Source organism: Poecilia reticulata, linkage group LG5 (assembly GCF_000633615.1).
Source record: "Poecilia reticulata strain Guanapo linkage group LG5, Guppy_female_1.0+MT, whole genome shotgun sequence".
Taxonomy (NCBI): Eukaryota; Metazoa; Chordata; class Actinopteri; order Cyprinodontiformes; family Poeciliidae; genus Poecilia; species Poecilia reticulata.
In genome coordinates this window covers 11,058,179-11,076,846 of record NC_024335.1, presented here as the reverse complement: position 1 = coordinate 11,076,846, position 18,668 = coordinate 11,058,179, and the positions used below count along the sequence as shown (strand labels likewise).

At 35.3% G+C, this 18,668-nt stretch overlaps 2 protein-coding genes and 1 long non-coding RNA gene across 4 annotated transcripts; 1 reads left to right on the top strand and 2 right to left on the bottom strand.

Annotated features, from left to right (window-relative positions):
* The first annotated feature begins 375 nt into the window (after positions 1–375).
* Positions 376–2,358, top strand: LOC103464687 (uncharacterized). Its single transcript, XR_001776627.1, has 3 exons — positions 376–1,144; positions 1,238–1,390; positions 1,477–2,358. It is a non-coding gene; the product is annotated as an uncharacterized LOC103464687 (long non-coding RNA).
* On the bottom strand, positions 1,784–10,258 carry sycp1 (synaptonemal complex protein 1). Of its 2 annotated transcripts, none has more exons than XM_008408941.2 (33): positions 10,170–10,258; positions 9,695–9,844; positions 9,150–9,314; positions 8,971–9,038; positions 8,282–8,355; positions 8,123–8,181; positions 7,956–8,022; positions 7,766–7,839; positions 7,551–7,659; positions 7,134–7,228; positions 6,864–7,048; positions 6,710–6,777; positions 6,544–6,605; positions 6,355–6,471; positions 6,201–6,245; positions 5,815–5,918; positions 5,601–5,718; positions 5,409–5,479; positions 5,252–5,333; positions 5,093–5,155; positions 4,959–5,021; positions 4,808–4,870; positions 4,552–4,668; positions 4,352–4,462; positions 4,176–4,268; positions 4,015–4,089; positions 3,834–3,920; positions 3,616–3,750; positions 3,273–3,326; positions 3,065–3,136; positions 2,867–2,974; positions 2,688–2,753; positions 1,784–2,553 (listed from the first exon to the last, which is right to left on the bottom strand). In XM_008408941.2, exons 2-33 carry the CDS (start codon positions 9,836–9,838, stop codon positions 2,416–2,418), a joined length of 2,952 nt encoding a protein of 983 aa, XP_008407163.1. In that variant the 5' UTR covers positions 9,839–9,844; positions 10,170–10,258; the 3' UTR covers positions 1,784–2,415. The 2 variants fall into 2 exon arrangements, with proteins under 2 accessions (XP_008407163.1, XP_008407164.1); XM_008408942.2 differs by having other exon boundaries at positions 5,815–5,849.
* A 588-nt stretch (positions 10,259–10,846) lies between these two features.
* Positions 10,847–18,605, bottom strand: slc16a1a (solute carrier family 16 member 1a). Its single transcript, XM_008408940.2, has 4 exons — positions 17,368–18,605; positions 12,721–12,864; positions 11,839–12,612; positions 10,847–11,731 (listed from the first exon to the last, which is right to left on the bottom strand). Exons 1-4 carry the CDS (start codon positions 17,582–17,584, stop codon positions 11,496–11,498), a joined length of 1,371 nt encoding a protein of 456 aa, XP_008407162.1. The 5' UTR covers positions 17,585–18,605; the 3' UTR covers positions 10,847–11,495.
* Between the last annotated feature and the right edge of the window lie 63 nt (positions 18,606–18,668).

Here is an 18,668-nt window from a genome sequence, read left to right as displayed (position 1 = left end):
TGTAGAGGACATTATACCACGTGGTTGAAGTAAGAATAAAAGATGAAAGAAACTAAGAGGACATTTTTACAATGCAGTTGATGATTAGATGGCAATGTCTGTGTTTATTAATGGTAATAAAACATATTTTAGCTGAAGTGTAGAGTTTGAGCTTTGGACTGGCTGAAACCACCCCTTCATCTCCTTGGAAACAAACAAAAGAGGAAGTTTACAATGAACTGCCCTGCCCACTTTTACCTGACCCAAGGCCAGATAATCCTTTAGCTGTTCCAGGAAGAGAACCAAGAATCAGTGAAAGCAGACTTCAAACCAAGAAATTGAATAAGATTACAATTTTCACTCCTTTCGATAAAACAAGGTGAGCTATTACTTTGATTCTATAACAAAAAAATAATAATTATTTAAATATGGTGTAGTCTTAGTTACTACTGTAAATGAGTATAAAAGAATACGTTACGTAATCACAAAACCTAAAGTGTTTGTACATAGCTATGCTCAGTCTTCTTAAATGTGTTTCCTTCTGGACATATTCTTATCTAAAATTTAAAAATGTAAAGAACCTGCTTACAAAAGCACAATGTAGAACCTTTTTTACTGCTAGGATTTTATCTGACAAGAATTTCCATGTTTTGCTTCCCAAAACAGGATTTAAGCTCTATGGGAACTATCGTGGCACCCCTCGTTTGTTTCCTCCTGCTACTTTCTTTTAAAATGGCACACACAGACAACCAGAATGTAACCTTCACAACTACTCCAAACCTTGACTTAAACCTGACAGAATTCACTGTAGCATCAACTTCACTTAACTCGACTGTAACTCCAACTACTCTCTTAACCTCAACCAAGGATACAGCCAAATATACCAGCACAAAGCATGGCAATAATACCTTCTCTACTACAGTCGCTGCAACTGAAAACACAAGTCAACATCAAACTTCTCAGTCAGCTACCATCTTGACATCACCAACAGGCAGTGGATCACTAAACACCACTACACCAACCACACAATCGCCTGCGCTTACAACGACCACACAAACCATCCAGACTACAACACATTTGAATATTACATCTGATACACTAGGTTCAACTGTAAACTCATCTCACAGCATGACTACATCTACAGTTTCAGTGAATGCTACAGAAGGTAAGCATCTGTGTCCATGTTCAATGACTTACCATATTTTTCTTCCACTGGTTATGTCAATGATTTTAACGTCTTACCTTTCTGTACTGTTAGGTTTGAGACTTAACATGTCAGAGAGAAATATGACAATAATCTTCAGCGGCATGCTTGGGCTCTTTGCTTTGACGATAGCTATGATCATGTTTTACAAATGCAAACATAAATTCCAGTACTTGCATCAACGTCTTGACACCTCAGATGGCACAGGTAAAGACTGATGCTTTACCATGTAGTAAATGCAATCAATTTCAGTCACTATAACCTTATAAAAGCAACTGTTCAATTTTCAACAGATGGATTTGTGCTCGATGATGACACCCTTGTTATTTCTGGAGGACTTTATGATGCCCATCCAATCTACGACAATGTGCCACCCACTCCTGCGGAACCATCACGATTTTGCCTTGAATTCCTTCATTAAAGAGAGACCTCTACGCTAAATCACAGTGATAACCCACTGATATGGACATGGACAGAATCCCATTTCTCCTCCATGGATCAGTGTTATTTCAGAACTAAAAAGAACCTGTGGAATTAAATTATTTACCAACAGGAAGTAATACTGAAAGTAATAATGAATAACAATGACTGATGTAACTGTAATTAATTAATTTTATTAGTTTGTGGGAATGACCAAACAAATATATTCACATAACAACACCTTTACCAAAATAACAATAAAGGTTTATGTAGACCGAACTAAGGGAATTGGATAACAGTTTTAAGCATAACGTTTTTTCCAAACAACAGTATTATGGAAAACTTTTTTTCACAAGAACTTTAAAGCAATAAGGGTGACATTGTAGTCACATAAGGAGAACATCTCAAGTGTTTTTTCACAAAATTAGCTCTACAATCGTATAAATGAGCAAAATTTTAAGACTAAACCTGTTCAAAAAAGTTTTCAATTTGATAAGATATTTTTTCAATTACAACAATGTCACCACATTAACACTACAAATTTCCATAAAGCTAAGTTCATTCAAAACATACATAAAAGTAGCTTATTTTTAGATAACACAGAGCATGGCTTTGTAGTCATATACAGTGAACTTCCAAAGAAAACCTACAACCTCAAGAACTCTAAATTCCAAGCATGTTTAAGTGAACAATATTAAGACTAGACCCTTTAGATATTAGAATAACTTATTTCATCAGAACAATCAATGTATGAAGGAATAATACAATATCTGTCTAAAATGTTCTATTGATCTGATCTCTATTGAGATTACCTATGCAAATATTTTATCACTAGTCTTCTTTTTCTTGTCGCAGTTGGTCACTGCAGTCCAACCAGCGTCTCTCATTCTTTTTATTGCAGCCAGCTTCAAGTTACTTCCAGGTGATTTAAGAGCAACGGGGCTCTGAATCTGGCAACAAACAAAAGAAAAATCACAAAACAGACAAAAAAATTAAGAAATGGCTCAATTCTTTTCTCTTGTCATCTCAACCCTGTCAGGTTGTATGGTATCATAATGTGACACATTATTATAGTCATATTTACCTTTTTGAAAATGTTACGTTTGTGCTGCAGAACAGAATCACTTGGTGCCGGTTCATGTGGACAGGCCTATCAAAAAACAAAAAACAGGCATCAATTATCTTTGGAATGTTTCAGAAATTGTAGAATAAACGTTGCTAAACAAAGTAGGTTTAAGACAAATTTCAACAAGTAGCACTCACAAACAAATCAATTTGATCAGAGCTGTCAGACTTGGAGTCAAGTTCAAAAGTGTTCTTTCTCCACTGTCCTGCATTTTCACTAGAAGGGGGTGTTCTTATTCTGTACGACTGTAAAAGAATTCACAAAGCAAATGTCAGGAAAAAGGCATGCTTATTTTTGTTCCTTATGGAAAATGTCAAAAAGATATAGTGTATTACTTTCATCTTTGATATTCCACCAATCCTATTTTTATTACTTCCTGGAGTCTCAGTATTTTCTTTGAAAACAGACTATGAAGCAAAGTCAGAGGAAATATGATATATCAAACATTTTTCAGAAAACTGTTTACTGTCTTGATCAAATGATTATGAATTTTCATTAAAACCAGACAACTAAGTAAATAAAGAGCACTGAAATGTTGCCTACCTTTGTCTTTGCTGTTGTTCCACTTGGTGTCCTGGGTGTTTTGGAGGCTGACACCTTACCATTAAAAATTCAACACACATCTTTATACAAATATAACAATAATTTCTGTAAGTACACATCATAACATCAGTATCATTGCCACTACCTGAAGTTGCTAAATTGAGATAAAACAATTTAAAAAAACTTTTGGGACTGAAAATGTTCTATTATTATGTCTCCATCAGTCAATAATTGCAAATCAATCCTAATAATTGAATCTCCTACCTAACCTAACAACTAAGACCAGTTAAAAACCTGAAAAAAAATTATACTTAAGTAAAATGTGTTGGAAATTAAAACTTACAGCTTTCCTAAGGACTGAAGGACTCTTGTTGGAGGGGGTTTTCTTGGTCTTGCTGAAGTCAAAAATGTATCTCTTTATTGAGCCTTCCGCTGGAGTTTGAAGATCTATCACTTTTTCAGAGTCAAGTGTAATTGACTAAAAAGATAAAGATTATTTATTGGGTAGGTACAAAAAATAGCAAATCTGCTTACCTGTTCCCCACTAAGTGCTGAGATTACCTGCTTGTTGTTTGCTTGTGACAACTGCATGACCTTTGTAGTAGACGTTTCTTTCTTCAAATCAATTACTTCTTTTTGTAGAAGTGCCTTAAAATAACACATATTTACATGTAAAATCTTTCAGTCTTTCAAACTTTAGTTTTCAAGACCAGAAAGATATTTTATTTAATTAGGGGTCTACCTTTTCTGTGTCTTTTGTCTTCAACTGTTTCTTTAGTTGGTCATTTTCCATTTTCTGTTTTGACAAGTCCGACTCCTTATGTAAGATTTAAAAAGAAAATATTTTTCATTAGTAAGAAATTATAGTTCCTTAAATTATTTTTAAAAATAAATAAATCATACCAGTGATTTTGCACGAGCAACTGCCTCTATCTCTTTCTTCTTGTTTTTATGAAGCTCCATGTCCTTCTCTTCAACCATCCGGTCATACTGGCTCTAGCAATAAAGAATCAAACAGCAAATAGAGCAACAACAAATAGACTACTTCAAACTACAAAAGCAACTGAATTATACCGTACCTTGTGTTTTTCCATCAGTGCTACCATATCTGCAATCTTATGCTGGCGCTTGAGCTCTGCATCTTCTTTGTTCTTAACGGCTTCTGCTGTTGTTAATTTGAGCTTTTGTACCTGTAACATAAATTTTAACTTAATTTTGATATTGTCAATGAAGTCAGAATAATGTCAGAAAAGAACAATACAATAATCCTGTGACTGACCTCATTTTCAAGGTCTGCTGTTAAGACTGATTTTGATTCAAGATCCTTAAGCATTTGATGATAATCTTCCTCTTTCATTGTCTTGTAGTCCTTGTATTCTGTTTGAAGCTTGTCGATCTAACAAAAACAAAAAAAAAAAAAAAAAATAGTTTCTTTTACAAATTGAGGGTGCATTTAGTTAAATGAACAATAACACAAATGTTTATTGTTGCTGATGACCAAGTTTTATAAAAAATAAAAGCTCAAATCAACTTACCGTCTTTTCTAGTTGAGTACATTTAGCAGTTTCTTTTGCAATTTGTTTCTTGAGAATTTTATTCTGAGTTAACAATGAAGACAAATTTACGACAGTGCCTCTTGATTCGGGTATTGTGCTAAGTGCCTAGAGTATCATGGTTGTTACATACTTCGTTCTTGAACTCTTCTTGCACTTTAAATTTCTTTTCAAATGTCTTCCTGAGATTCTGAAGCTACAAAGGAAAGGAGTTGTTAGTATCACAGAATTAATTTTTTTTTTCAGAATTAGTAATTTCTTTATCACATTTGCTTCCACAGCTTCTATCTGTTTCTCCTTTACTGCTATCTCTTCTTGCAGATGCTCCCACTGTTCAAAACACATGCACAAACAAAACCATTCACAATCACCATATTGAGAAGTGCACACATTTCTACTCATTACTGCTTTAGACTAAACACTCACAATTTTCTCTGCATTCTTTTGCATAGTGTCAGTGTCTTGGCATGTCCCACTGACTCTCTTTTTAATCGTGTTTATTTCATCTCTATTTAAACAAAATATAAGTCACTTCAAGGCTACAAACTTATGGAGTTATTTAGATCCTCTACTGGAAACTAACCTTAAACACTTGTTTTCTTCTTCCAGTTTTTGAGCTTTTCTTTTGAGTTTTATTATGTTCTCCTCGCTTACCTGAACAAAGTTTTCAGACTGTGTAAATCATTCAATGATGGAAGTGACATATGGAAATTAGAACTACTTTCGGCAACATCACCTATTTATATATGAGAAGATATGTCTTGATATGCATTACCTTCATGTTTTCCTCAGACTCTTTTACTTTGGAAAGTCCATCTTCAAACTCTTGTTGAATGGCCATGTTTTCAGACTGCAGCTTATCAAAACTAGACAGCAGCTCCTCATAGTTCACTCTTAAAAATGTCATTAAATTAACAAATTACATGACAATATGAGCAAAGGTACAAAAGTAGATATAATAAGTAATGTAACTGCAGAGCTGAACCCACTCATGTTGCAAGATGTCTTCCTTTAGCTGCTCCATCTGAAAGGTGCATTCTTTATTTTTCTCGATCTCAAGAGACAACTGCCCTTCAAGTTCCTTCACTTTGATCTGCGTACATAACAGTATTATGAAAACATTTTCATGTAAAAATTTCACATTTTTTCAGGCTCAACATGAAAGACAAACGTGAAAAGAGAACAGAGAATAGATGAAGAAAATGAGAAAGGAAGGACATAAAATATGCATAATGACCACAAAAAAGAGAATATGGACACAAGGTAAGGCTCAAGGAAAACCACAAGAAAGTAAGGTTTGAGTTAATGATGTAAGAAGAAAAGTTCGATAGGAAGTCAAAAGAAAGAAAGGTAAGAACTAAGTGTTTTTACAAACTTCTTTAAGATGACTATTTTCATCTAATGCCACCTCTTTTTCATCCTGTCAGCAGAAAGAAAAATAGCATGTCACATGTGTTATGAATGCTAGAATATCCCTATATTCCTATTCCTTATATCCATATAAGGAATACATATTTTTCTTGTATTACCCTTAACATCTGAATTTCCTCGGCTTTCCTTGATAGCTCAGAAATAAGTTCATCCACTCTGGGTTCCAAAGTATCAACCTTGAATTTCAACCTCTCAGTGGATTTTAATTCTGTCTCCTACAAAAAACAAACATTTGAATCCAGCGTCTTAGATTTACCAAAGAAACATTTTTTTTTTTAACAACTTACAAGTTCCTTTTCAAGGGCTTTTATCAGATATTCTTTCTTTGTTACTTCTTCCATGGTCTCTCCTGTTGAGTAAATCATTTGTCTTAAAAAACATCAAATAAATTAAACCAAATATATGCATACTCTTAAACTAATGATCCCAACATCAATCACCGATAAGGCTTACCTAAAAGTTTTCCATTCCTTTCAAGTTCACTGCTCTTTTTCATTAGTTTATCCTCCAGATCTTTGGCCCTTGAACAAGTGTTAAACATTTAATGACAAGTTATCATTTATATCAGATTTTCAACATGCTTTTAATTTTATGGATTTTAGTCAACCTTTGTATCTCCAGAGCCTGGGAATTCTTTAAATCCTTGATTGTTGTTTCAATCTTCTCCAGTTTTTCTGCTTGTTCATTTTTTACTCTGTTGAGGTCCTGTATGTTCAGGTCTTTGTCTTGGATGACCTCTTTATATTCATTTTTTATTTTTTCCAGGGCTGCAGCAGTGTTTTCCTCTTTTTTCTATTTTTATTTTGCATTATTATTGTTTCAACCCCAGCAAGCATAATTCAAGAGCAAAGTTTTACTATCAGTGGCAAATACAAACCTTAAATTCTTCACAGGATTGTTCAGCACTTTTCAGGTTTTGAAGAAGAGATTCCTTTTCAGTTGTCAAGCTTTGGAGAAGTTCAAATTGTTGCTCTGTTAAGGTAGAAAATATGCTGTTTGGAATAGTTTATTAGTGTATGTGCATTGCAGTCCAGCCCAGATAGGCAGCATGCAGTAATACACTTATAGCAAAGAGTTTGGTTATTTGATTTCACACTTTAGATATTGGTTAATGCTGCACTCAATGCTGCTATCAAAATTAGGAAATGAAGCAAACACATGACCCCCAGTTAAATCCCATATTTTTTGTCTAAATTGTGTATATGTTTATATTATGAAACAAAATGTTACACTTGTTTCTCTATATTGGGATATATAAACAATACACCCATAGACATAGTCATAATCATCTTACTTGTTGAGTCTTGGAGTTGTTTGCAGTCTTTCTGAGCTTCATTAAGGGTTAGCAGGGCTTTCTGGAGCTCATTTTCCTTGTCCTCAAGTTTTTTCTGAACCATTTCATTCTGAAAAAAATAACCATTCAAATCTTTAACTCATTTGATTCAAAGACTAGTTCCCTATTTTCCAAAAACACATCAAGCAATTGAAATATATATATTTTAAATATACCTCTTTATCTTTCATTATATATTCCTGATGATATTTCTCTTTCAGATCTTCAAACTGCAACAAGTCTTCTTTCACTATAAAGAAGGGACAATAATAAATTGTTTTAAACTGGAAATAACGTCATGATTGTTCATTTAGTCTTAATATATAAAATGTACTTCAAGGTACTGTAAATAAACTGCTCTTTTACCTTTATGCATCTCTTGTTGGTCGGCTTCTACTCGAATACGGAGGGATTCAAATGCTGAAAGTAGTTTCTACAATTAAACAGAATGAAAGACATGATTTTTGGGTTCAGACAAGAAAAGTCATCTAAATATGTTGAATCACCAGCTCCAATATATAGTAGTAATCTACCTTAATGCTCCCACTATTTTCCATGAAGAGGTGATGTGTTTCTTCCCTTTCAGATTCAACTGCAAAAAAGCAGTAATCTTTCAGTATTTTGTAAACTTTTAATATCAAAGCAAAGAATTTCTAAAAGTTGAATTGAATGTGTAAGGTTTTTTTGCTTACATAAATGCATTTTCTCAGAAGATCTCTGAAAAGTTTCCTTAAGTATATTGCACAAGTTCCTTGTTGTATTGTTCCTGTATGTGTAGCAAAGTATTTTACTGTTAAAAATACAAGCTGAGACATGCCAAGCTTTGATAAATCGAACACAATTTGTATTTGACATGAAACAGTTAATACAAGTAGACTACCACCAACTATGTGGGTCTTTGAGATATAAAAAATTACTTCAAGATCTTTTTAGAATTATTATTTTTTTAAATCTGAAAACAATTATATTATTCAACTAAAAAAAATGTTGCATAATTGTGCACACTCCTAAATTAATATTTTAATAAATAATAAAATCTTTTAAAAAGTAGAATATAACTGCTGTGTTTCATTAACATTACATGTCTTAGGTTATTTTTTTTTACACTGGGTAAGAAATTAAACATAATCAACTATAAAGTTCTGGAAGAAAAAAAACAAAAGAAACATTAGGAGGAAAAGAGAATAGTAAATTTTTTTACTATGCTCAGTATCCATTTCTGCCCCATTTGGATATCTGCAGTCAGAGTTTATTGGAATTAAATAAAAAGTTGTTTCAACAAAGTATTGGTGTGCACATATGTCCATCCACATTGTTGTAGCTTGTATAAATTTATATAAATATATAAATTTATATAAATTTGGAAGAAATACAGACATACTTGCTTCTTAGGTCCTCATTTTCAGAGATTTGTTCCTCTAGCTTTAGGCTTAAACTTTCATTGCTAAACTGTAAAGATAAAACACTTAATGTTAAACAACTCTAAGGCAAAAATAAATAGTAATGCAAACCAAAAATAAACAAATGCTCTACTGAAAGGTAGAAGCAATCGACACACACCTGAAGTTCCTGAATGGCTTTTCGTTGGGTTTCAATCGTTCTTTTGTTATCCTGCAGTCTTCTCTCTTTCTCCGCAGTGTCATTTTCAACTTTGACCTTCCAGGACTGTATTTTCTCTACTTCATCAAAGAGCTTGGAATAAAGCTCACCAGAGCTGGAATTATTCTGGGCAATATTCACAATGGCAGGAAGTGAATTGACACTCTTAGAAATAAACAATTCAGAAGTCAAGTGCTGAGTTTATGTATTACTGCACATTTATGTACAATAAAAATGAACATTTAAACAGCACTCAAACATTATATAAATCATATTATAATCTATTTTGCACCAAGAATTTAATTCGTTTTTTTTCTTTTTACTTGAAACCTACAATACAAATGCCTTGTGATGGCAGTTTCAAGAAATATTATGGCCAAAAGTACTCTTTCTCTGAAAATGTGTTTATTATAGTCTTATACAGAGTACTTGGTCTTTGCTGTGAATAAAAGTTTCATCTGGTTATTTTGTAATTCATTTCCAACCAATATTACCAGAAAATGTACCTGTTTTAATGAAGATGCTACCTGCTGCTCTGAATTTAGAAGATGGTTCCCTACTGTTCCTTGAGGTCGGACAGCATTTATATGGCTGTGGCTTATTCTGGGAGGCACCAAAAATTTGAACCTAAAACCTCGATCTCTGTCCATCCTGAACTGAGAGAAACAACACAAAATAAGACAACAACGTTTATATATATATTCTTATATATAAAAAACATATATAAAATGTGAAAATATATACACTTTTGGAAGACAGAGACGACCGAAATATTGCATTAGTTCAGAGGTTAGCTTGAATTCGGTTTTTAGGATCGTTATGGACTTCACTTGATGTTATTAGAGTGCTTGCTAATGGAGGTTAGAGTGAATACATTTCTCACTAAGAAATAGCCAAAATAGTCACCAGAGAAGGTCCTTGTTTCTAAACAGATGCCATGAAAGTTTATAACTGCATGACATTTACAGTTAGTTACCTTACCTGCTCAAACGCTAGCCTCTAACGGTTTCTAACCGCCCGTCCTGCAAGCGCGTGACAGACTTCTGCGTCACGGACGTTATTGGCGCTGGGGAAAGCTGGTAGGAGGCATCCATTATCGGACAACGTCGAATGTTTTGACAACTTAATTAAGTATAGGGTAACAAAAGAGTCAAATATATCCTGGCATTGGCTGGTAATAACTGTGGCGAGATTTATTTGATCTTATTTTATATTCTACAAAGTCTAAAGTAAAATTTCAACAAGTTTCTTAAGTCTTACACTAAAATTGAACGTTACTTGACGTTTTTAATATTTTATCATATTCCAAATACAGATTTTGATTTATTTTGTTCTGTTTTGTGTAATGAATGCATAATTCTGTAGCAATTTTAAGCAAGAATTCTTAAAATTGTCCTCAAGTGTGAATCTGCAATATGACTTTGTGTTGCCCTGTGATGGAGTGGTGGAATTTCCAGGGTGTACTTTGTCTCTTACTAAATGAATGCTGGACATTGGCACCAGCTACCCACCACCCTAAGGACTACATAAAGAATGAATGGATGGGCATACTAATCCTCTCTCATATGCTCTTTTTATTATAGGAAATGTGACTTAATGCATCTTTAATGAGCAGATGTATTAATGTATGTGGGTTATAAAACACAATGAATGAAGTGAACAGTTTTAATAAATGTTTATTTTTTTCTAAGGTAACTTCCATATACAGAAAATACAACAAACTGCAGATGGTGCCACATATTCCTATTATGTTAGCAAACAAAGCAGTGTTTCAAGATTGCATTAACTTCCCAAAAAAAAAAATCCTAATTGGCTGAACAATTATATTACAAACATGTTTACAAGATAAATCAAATGCTGAATGAATATCTTATAGGAATGAACAACGTTTGAGGGGTTGAGAAATTACTTACTAATCTACAAAAATAGATTGTGTGGTACACTCCAAAAAATAAACAAGAAAACTTATTTTAAAATATAAGGCTTTGCTGTGATCCTGGTACATATTAAAATACAACAGGCATATATAGTTATGCAAAGTGAAAAACATTAGTTAAAAACCCCTGACTTAACATAAATGTCATCTTGTAGGACAAGCAAACAGTGAATAATGCATACGAGGTATTTTATGTTGACAGTTTAATACAGCTTCAAGGGTTCTAATAAAGGGTCTGTGATATCGCCGGCATTGTTCGAAAGCAGCATATAATGAAACAGAGACATGCTGATGTGAAGTTATTCACAGAAAAATAACTCCAAAGGACATTAGATTGCGTTATAAAATGCAAACAGGCATGTAATAGAGCACTAAACAGTGTCTTCACTGTTCCTAACCTCTCCAACCTCTTTTGCAGAGTTATCCCTGCTGGCATTTGGTTGTCTAACTCCCATCCTGGCCTTTCTCTCCTCTTCTTTTTTCTCCTTGTCCAGCAGTCGATAGTTAATTCCCATGCCTACAAACAGGAATACACTGGAGACGATGAGAACAATCCCACAGCCCTGGTACGTGTACTTGTAATCATGGTAGACGTCTTTGAACTTTCCTGTGAAGACAAAATAGGTCATAATTTATTATTTTGTCTGATGGCTTTCTGTTTGAGAAATTGTATAAACATGAAAAGTATATTTTTTTAGTGAAATCTGTACTCACCAAGTAACGGGGGCCCTAACAAAACTGGCGCACACTCCATAATAGTGACCAGCCCAACAGCACTTGAAAAGCGCTGGGCCCCAACCAAATCCATCAAGGTCTCAAACAGCACTGAGCTCAGCCAGCCAAAGGCAAATCCAAAAAAGATGGCATAAATTACAAAGCCTTTGTAGTCTACTGATAATGGAGCAAGAACATGACACACGCCATTATACAAGACAGAAATCGCAAAGAAGTACTGTATCCTCGGCCGAATCCACTTAGTGTTGGCTACAATGCCCATTGAGGGCCGTGCAACCATGTCAACAAAAGCCAACACAGAGAGAAGAAATGCTGCCTTCTCTTTAGGGATTTCTTTACTCTTTGCATAATTGGAAAGAAACACCAGTGGAGCAAATAAACCAAATAACATGATAACATTGCCCATAATGTAGAGTAAAAATCCCCTGTGTTTAAATAAAGTGAGGTCCAGGAAGCTGTTAATGGTCTGCAAAATGCTCTTCCTTTCAGTGGTCTTTTCTGCAGGTTTGGGTTTTTGTCCTATTGGTCGCATGAGGGAGCCAGCCACACAGCAATTAAGAAGAAGGCCGCCCAGGATTAGAAAACTTCCTCTCCAACCAAACTGGTCATAGAGCCAGGTGTTAAGAGGAGCCAGCGTAGAGAGAAAGACAGGGCTACCAGCCATGGCAATCCCGTTAGCTACAGGCCGTCTCTTAAAGAAGTATTTTCCAATCATAGTGAGGGCTGGGTTGAGGTTAAAAGACAATCCCAAACCTAAAAAAAATTACCAAAAGAAAAAAAGAATGTCAAGTATGTGAATACTTAATTTTCACATGACCAAATATGAAAATATAAAAATAGTAAAAGAAAAAACCCACAAACCTCCCATTACACCCACGCAAAAATATAGCGCTTCAACGGAGTTGCAGAAAGACGCAGCAACGAATCCAGTTCCAGACAGGAATCCTCCAAACATCATGACAGGACGACTCCCATATTTGTTCACCAGGATGCTGCTGATAGGGCCTGGGAATATTATTTTAAAAACACAAAACTAGTCACAAAGAGTTACAGGATTTTGAAACTCAGACCAAATGTACATTTTACATTCATCCACAAGGGGGCTCTAGTGTTACATCAGTGGCTTAGCAAATTCTAACAGTTTCCTCAATCATTTACTGCACTGCAGTAAATGTGTTTTCATGTCATTGGTAATGTGATCCGTCAGAAAAACTACAAACATTGTATTGAAAAAATGTGTTTGATTCTTAATACAAAATGACACTGTATTCTTTTTTTAATTGACTTGGATTTATTTTAAAATATTAAACTCTTCAGACAAGTTAAAGTGTGTGTTCTGGAAATGTGTGTATGAGAGTATCAGTGATCACTGATCTGCAAAAGGAAGATGAAAGAATTTCTTCTTTTTTTTGCCCTTTTGGCATTTTTGGCACCTGTCACCCTTATTACTGAAAGACTGGCTGAATAGGAAATGTGTGGATCACCTCATCAAAATGTATACTGAATTCAAGGGAAAAATTTATGACTTTTCTATGACTTGCAGACAATTGACTAAAATGCATGCAGACTTCAGAAAGCAAAACACCATCTCCATCTAGCACATATAACAATGAGCCTAAATGAGTATGAGGAACCACATGGAAGACACTTCTGCCTCCCTGCCAAATCCCTGCAGTCCCCAATGAAGCTAAATGGAAACTGACAGTTTTTGTTTAGAGGTTGTCCAAACTCATTTGCCAGCATGGCGCAAGACAAAGGGTTTTTAAATTGTAATGCAGGCCATCTCCACGCAAACAATGAGTTCCTTCCTTCCACTTTGCAGAGAGGGTTGCTTAGGGTATAAAGGTCAGATACAAACCATGGTAGAATATTATGAACGTGATGTATCAAAAATTAAAGGAGTACAGAAATACGCAACACTACACCATTACTGAACTACTCCTGTTGATGTGCTGAGAGTGTCAAAATGAATATACAGATCTATAAAACATTTCTTTGTCTTATTTTGGGTTATAATACAATGCAGAGCTTAACTGTTCATGTGAATATTTGCATGAATTATTATTCTTACATCAAATCATTCCCTTCTGACAGGCTAGTGACCTGTCTAGGAAGCCATTAACATCTCACCTATCGACCCCTGGAAATAGGCACCAGCTCTCTCCAGACTTGCAAAGATTAAGGGAATATGGACTAACACTTTGTCATGTACACATTTGAGTAAAATCAAATGGGGCTGTTACCACATCAAGGTTAAGGAGGAAGGATGTGCAGTATGAAAAGAAGGTATATGTAATAATACTGATATTCTTGAATTCTAGGAATATGATAGAAGCTAATAATCTACCAAGAAAAAGTGGGCTACTCTCTGAGTTCAGGGGTGACGTTCTGCCTTAAACAGGAGCTCCAGTATATTTGTGTCTTGATCAAGACTACTTGTTCCTTTTGGCCTGGGAACACTTTTAGCATCCTGCAACCTTGAGCTGGAGAGAGTCACTGTGGAAATGTTTGTCTTAGTTTCCCTTTTAGACTTTAGTCGTGACTTCATTTCAAATAAGCAGAATTTAATGGATGGATGGAAGGAAGGATGGATGGATTAATGAAATTCATTTGTCTCAATGTCTGTCACACATAATATTCAGTTGAGTTGTAAACTTGTGATTTTATAGGATTTTAGATATTTTCCCATTTACTATTCTGCTCACTGAAAACTCATATTCTGTCAATGGGGAACAATCTCATCCTGTATGACACAGTTTCTATTGAGCAGAGATGCTTCATAAGTGGACAAAGGTGATCTTTCAGAACAAGTTGGTATTGATTTGTATTGAGACTGTTCCCTCTAAGGGGACGAGTGGGCCCAAAGCATCCTAGTACTGTAGGAGTAAAAGGTTAAGGTTCCTCCTGTTGTCCTTTGTGTAGGGATCTATGGCACAGCAGGTTACAGCAGGTCACATGAAAAAACATGTGAAGAATTCACTTCACCTAACCACGCAAAAGCTTGAGTCTATTTATTTGAATGGGTAAACGGCTTGAATACACCCCTCTATAGGATTAAGGTTAATCAAACAATCTCACGTTATAACTCGGTAACTTCCTACATCGACACGTAGGAAATTACCCTAGCACCAACTTGCTAGGGTAACTGGATGCCAAACCCGAAGCAGCATTGATTCCTGTAAGGATTTCAACACGATGGTTATGTTGGGCTGTAAAGAAGCCTTACACTGAAAGAGGCATTTCAGTTGTTTCTAGTATATAATAAACATGTGGCATGGTTAATTGTGCTTCCTAAATTATGTAAAATATCAATAGAATAAATGGGAACCATCACAAAGCAAGTTCTTTCACTTTTCAGATACTCAAAAGCTCCTTTCTTTTCAGGAAGAAGATGGGTTCTTTGAAAGTGTTTGAGTGCAACAATGTGCGTAAACCAGATGACACAGACAAAAGACCTTGTGAAGATTGTCACTGAAGCTGGTAAGAGAGTTTCATTATCTGTAGGGGTATATAATATAATATAATATGCTTGTGAAGATTGTCCCTGAAGCTGGTAGGAGAGTTTCATTATCCACAGGCAAACAACTGAAGTAAAAATATGGGCTGAAAGGCCACTCAGAGCGGAAGCAACCATTATCCTAAACACAATATAAATTAACTAATTTGAAAATGCTCTTAGGGACAGAGACCTCCATTTTTGGAAGTATGCCCTCTGGCATGATGAAACAAAATTTGACATCTTTGGCCAGAATGTCTAATGTTCCATGTGAAAGAGTGGAGAAAAGAGAAGAGCATCTCCATGATGTATGACTGTGGCAGCATCACATTGTGTGAATGTTTTTGCTGCAGAGGGACTGGTGCTCTTCCCAAAATAGATGACATCACGAGGAAAAAACATTATGTTCAAACATTGATGAAACATCTCAAGAAGCTACGGCTTAGATCAAAACGAATCTTTCAAACGGACAAGGGCTCTAATAGTAAAGTCAAATAAGATACAAAGCATTTTAAGGACAAGAACGTCAGTATTTCGAAATGACAATAGAAATTTGTGGGCAAAGATGAAAAAGTGTGTTGGAGTAAGGCAGTCTACAAACCTGGTGCAGCTACACCACTTCTGCAGTCTATAGCAGTCCATTGTGGATAAACAAAATGTTTACCCCAAGTCTAACAGATCGAAAGGTAATTCTACCAAATACAAATGGAGCAAACACAAACTCTGAGTCTGAAGAAAGAAAAAACGACACTATGCTGGAATTTATCAGCATAAATTCCAGAATACCTTTCCTGAAATATGAAAGGTTCAGTCATATTTATGTCTAATTGTGAGAAAGAAATGCTATGTGTCTTTATGCAGTATTTTTAAATATGTGGTTTAATTTGTGAATGGAATCCAACATTATGGAGAAACTATTTTTGACGTGGCTTTATGCGTCCTGTTTCTCTAAAATATCATTTTATTTTTGATCATTATACAGAGTACACAAACATCCATCCATCCATTTTCTTTACACCCATGTTCCTTAGTGGGGTCGGGAGGGAGTACACAAACAATTTTTACATATTTGTTAGAACCTGACAGTATAATAAGAGACAAACAGTCTCTAAAAAAACTAAAGCTTCTCTGCCTCTCGGTCAGAAACATCCAATGAGAGCCAGGAGGAGGGGCTTAGCACTTTCAACCAACCTCATGTACACACATTGTTTCTCTCTGCTACACTACACACAGGAGTGTGATTGACAGCGCTGACACTCCTCCTGGCTCTGATTGGTTGTTTCTGACCAGGGGCGGTATACTTCTGAAGATGGCAATAGGACCACGGGGAGTAGGCGACTCTTTTCCACATATTATCTGTCTCGTGTTATACTGACAAAACCTAATGAAAGTTTTAAGAAATATGTAGAAAAAAAGTAATTTTTTTAATAAAAGTAAAGATCACAACTGTGTTTTGATTTGAGAGCCACGTGGGACAATGAAAGCTCCTTTTGAACTCCACTCTGTTTGAGCACATGAAAAGGGTCTTATCACCATCCAACTGTCCAGAAGTTTGTGACATCATCCACCATATCATTCAACCCACCATCAGTACAACAACACAGTCAAACTTCCTGGTGGTCTTCCACTCTCAAAGAACAAGGGAAAAGACTACACAAAGGAAAGCCTATTCATCTGCTTCTGAGACAGATAGTGTTGCAAAAGCACTTCAATAGCAGAGCTCCAGTATTGTTCTGTTTTTTCTCCCAGAATGACATATTTATTAATCTGGTCTGCTGTATGAGTGTGAGAATAGGGGGCCTCTTTGTCCCGGTATGAGAGACTTTTGTAAAAGGCTATATTTCACCAAAAAAGTAAAAAAATAAAAAAATTAAAAGATTGATTTTTAACTAAACACAGCAGGAATAAATCTTTCACACTCACGCTAAGAGCTAAGAATTGATTCAGTCAAGCTTCGTGATGTGCTAAATGTCAAGTGTTATCAACAGCCTGTGATGTGGGGTGCAGCTCACCTCCACCGTATGTGACCGCTAACATGATGGAGGAGATCCAAGACACCTGGCTGCTGGTCACATTGAATATCACTTCGATTTCCTTGAAGAAGACAGTGATGGACTTGGCGGTTGCATAGGAGAAGCCAATAGAGATAAAGGCCCCAATCACCACCAGCCAACCCCAGCCACCCTCAGGTGGCGTGTAGCCCTGAGGCCCTCCGAGGGCAACTGGCATTTTTCCTTAATTACAAAAAACTGCCCCAGGGGAGAGAAAAGAGATAAACAAACAAAATGATTTCATGAGTTCACTTAAAAAAATAGTTTTTTAGTATACTTTCTTGGCTTGTTAAAAATAATAAATCACTTGAGGGTTAATCCTGAGAAGATTTGAATTTACAGTAGTTCATCTATGAATTAATCAAAATGAGAAACTGAATGCATTTCCATGCAATTGTTTCAGTAATTCTGAGTGAAACCAAACTGTAAGGCGTTACATTGACATCTTTATTTGAAGTAAAATAAAATTGGAGTCTAGTTCTAACACTATTAGATATTTGAATCATACTGAAATCCTAGTGGCACTAATTATTGCAGCCTAAAACATAAGAAACCCCACAATTTTAGAGTAATATGCAAGTTATTTAGATCAGAAAATAGCAACAGATTTCTCTGATGAAAGTTACAGTGTCTAATAAATGCTATACTACTATAGAATTGATATAAACATTTCCAGTTTAAGATTTATTAAACGGCAAATATCAGCTAAAAGTCTTCTCCTGACTACCCTTTCACTTCTTTGAGAATGTATTCACTTTTGTACAAACTCATGGCAACGTGACATTTGTCTGTCTACTGCAGGAAAGGAGCAGGAACATACAATAACTTCGCATTTAAGAAATCTTGACAATTTTCTTAACCCAGAAAAGCTTTTCCCTTCGTAGAACTATAGTGAGCTGCTGCCATGTAAACTTCTTTTTTGTATTGCAAAGGTGCTTTCTTGTTGAACTAAAGGAAATCACTACACAGCTAATAATGTTGTATTTTATCCTGACCAGGTTCTTTCAGCGGCGCTGCTTTGCTGGTGGTTCCTGTGTTAAACAAATCTAAACACAATTTTTGTCTAATTAATTACACCTCTGGGTCAATAAAAGAGTTTAAGATTAAGGATACAGTTCCTAGTCTTACTTTGTTTTGAATTGCTCTCTACTCTACATGAGTTCACTGAACTCCCAGCCACTGATCTCCACACAGTTTCATTTTAGAGGTGATGAATAAGAGTCAAACTGCTTACAGTATTGTTTACACGTAGGGGGCGGGGG

Coding starts and splice junctions, on each gene's coding strand:
- sycp1 (XM_008408941.2), bottom strand. CDS start 9,838: ATGGACAGAGATCGAGGTTTTAGGTTCAAATTTTTGGTGCCTCCCAGA. Junction 5,919..6,200: donor AAAATAGTCATCTTAAAGAA/GTTTGTAAAAAC, acceptor TTATGTACGCAG/ATCAAAGTGAAGGAACTTGA. Junction 4,669..4,807: donor GTACTCAACTAGAAAAGACG/GTAAGTTGATTT, acceptor TGTTTTTGTTAG/ATCGACAAGCTTCAAACAGA.
- slc16a1a (XM_008408940.2), bottom strand. CDS start 17,584: ATGCCAGTTGCCCTCGGAGGGCCTCAGGGCTACACGCCACCTGAGGGT. Junction 12,613..12,720: donor TTGCGTGGGTGTAATGGGAG/GTTTGTGGGTTT, acceptor AATTTTTTTTAG/GTTTGGGATTGTCTTTTAAC. Junction 11,732..11,838: donor GTTAGGGCCCCCGTTACTTG/GTGAGTACAGAT, acceptor TTGTCTTCACAG/GAAAGTTCAAAGACGTCTAC.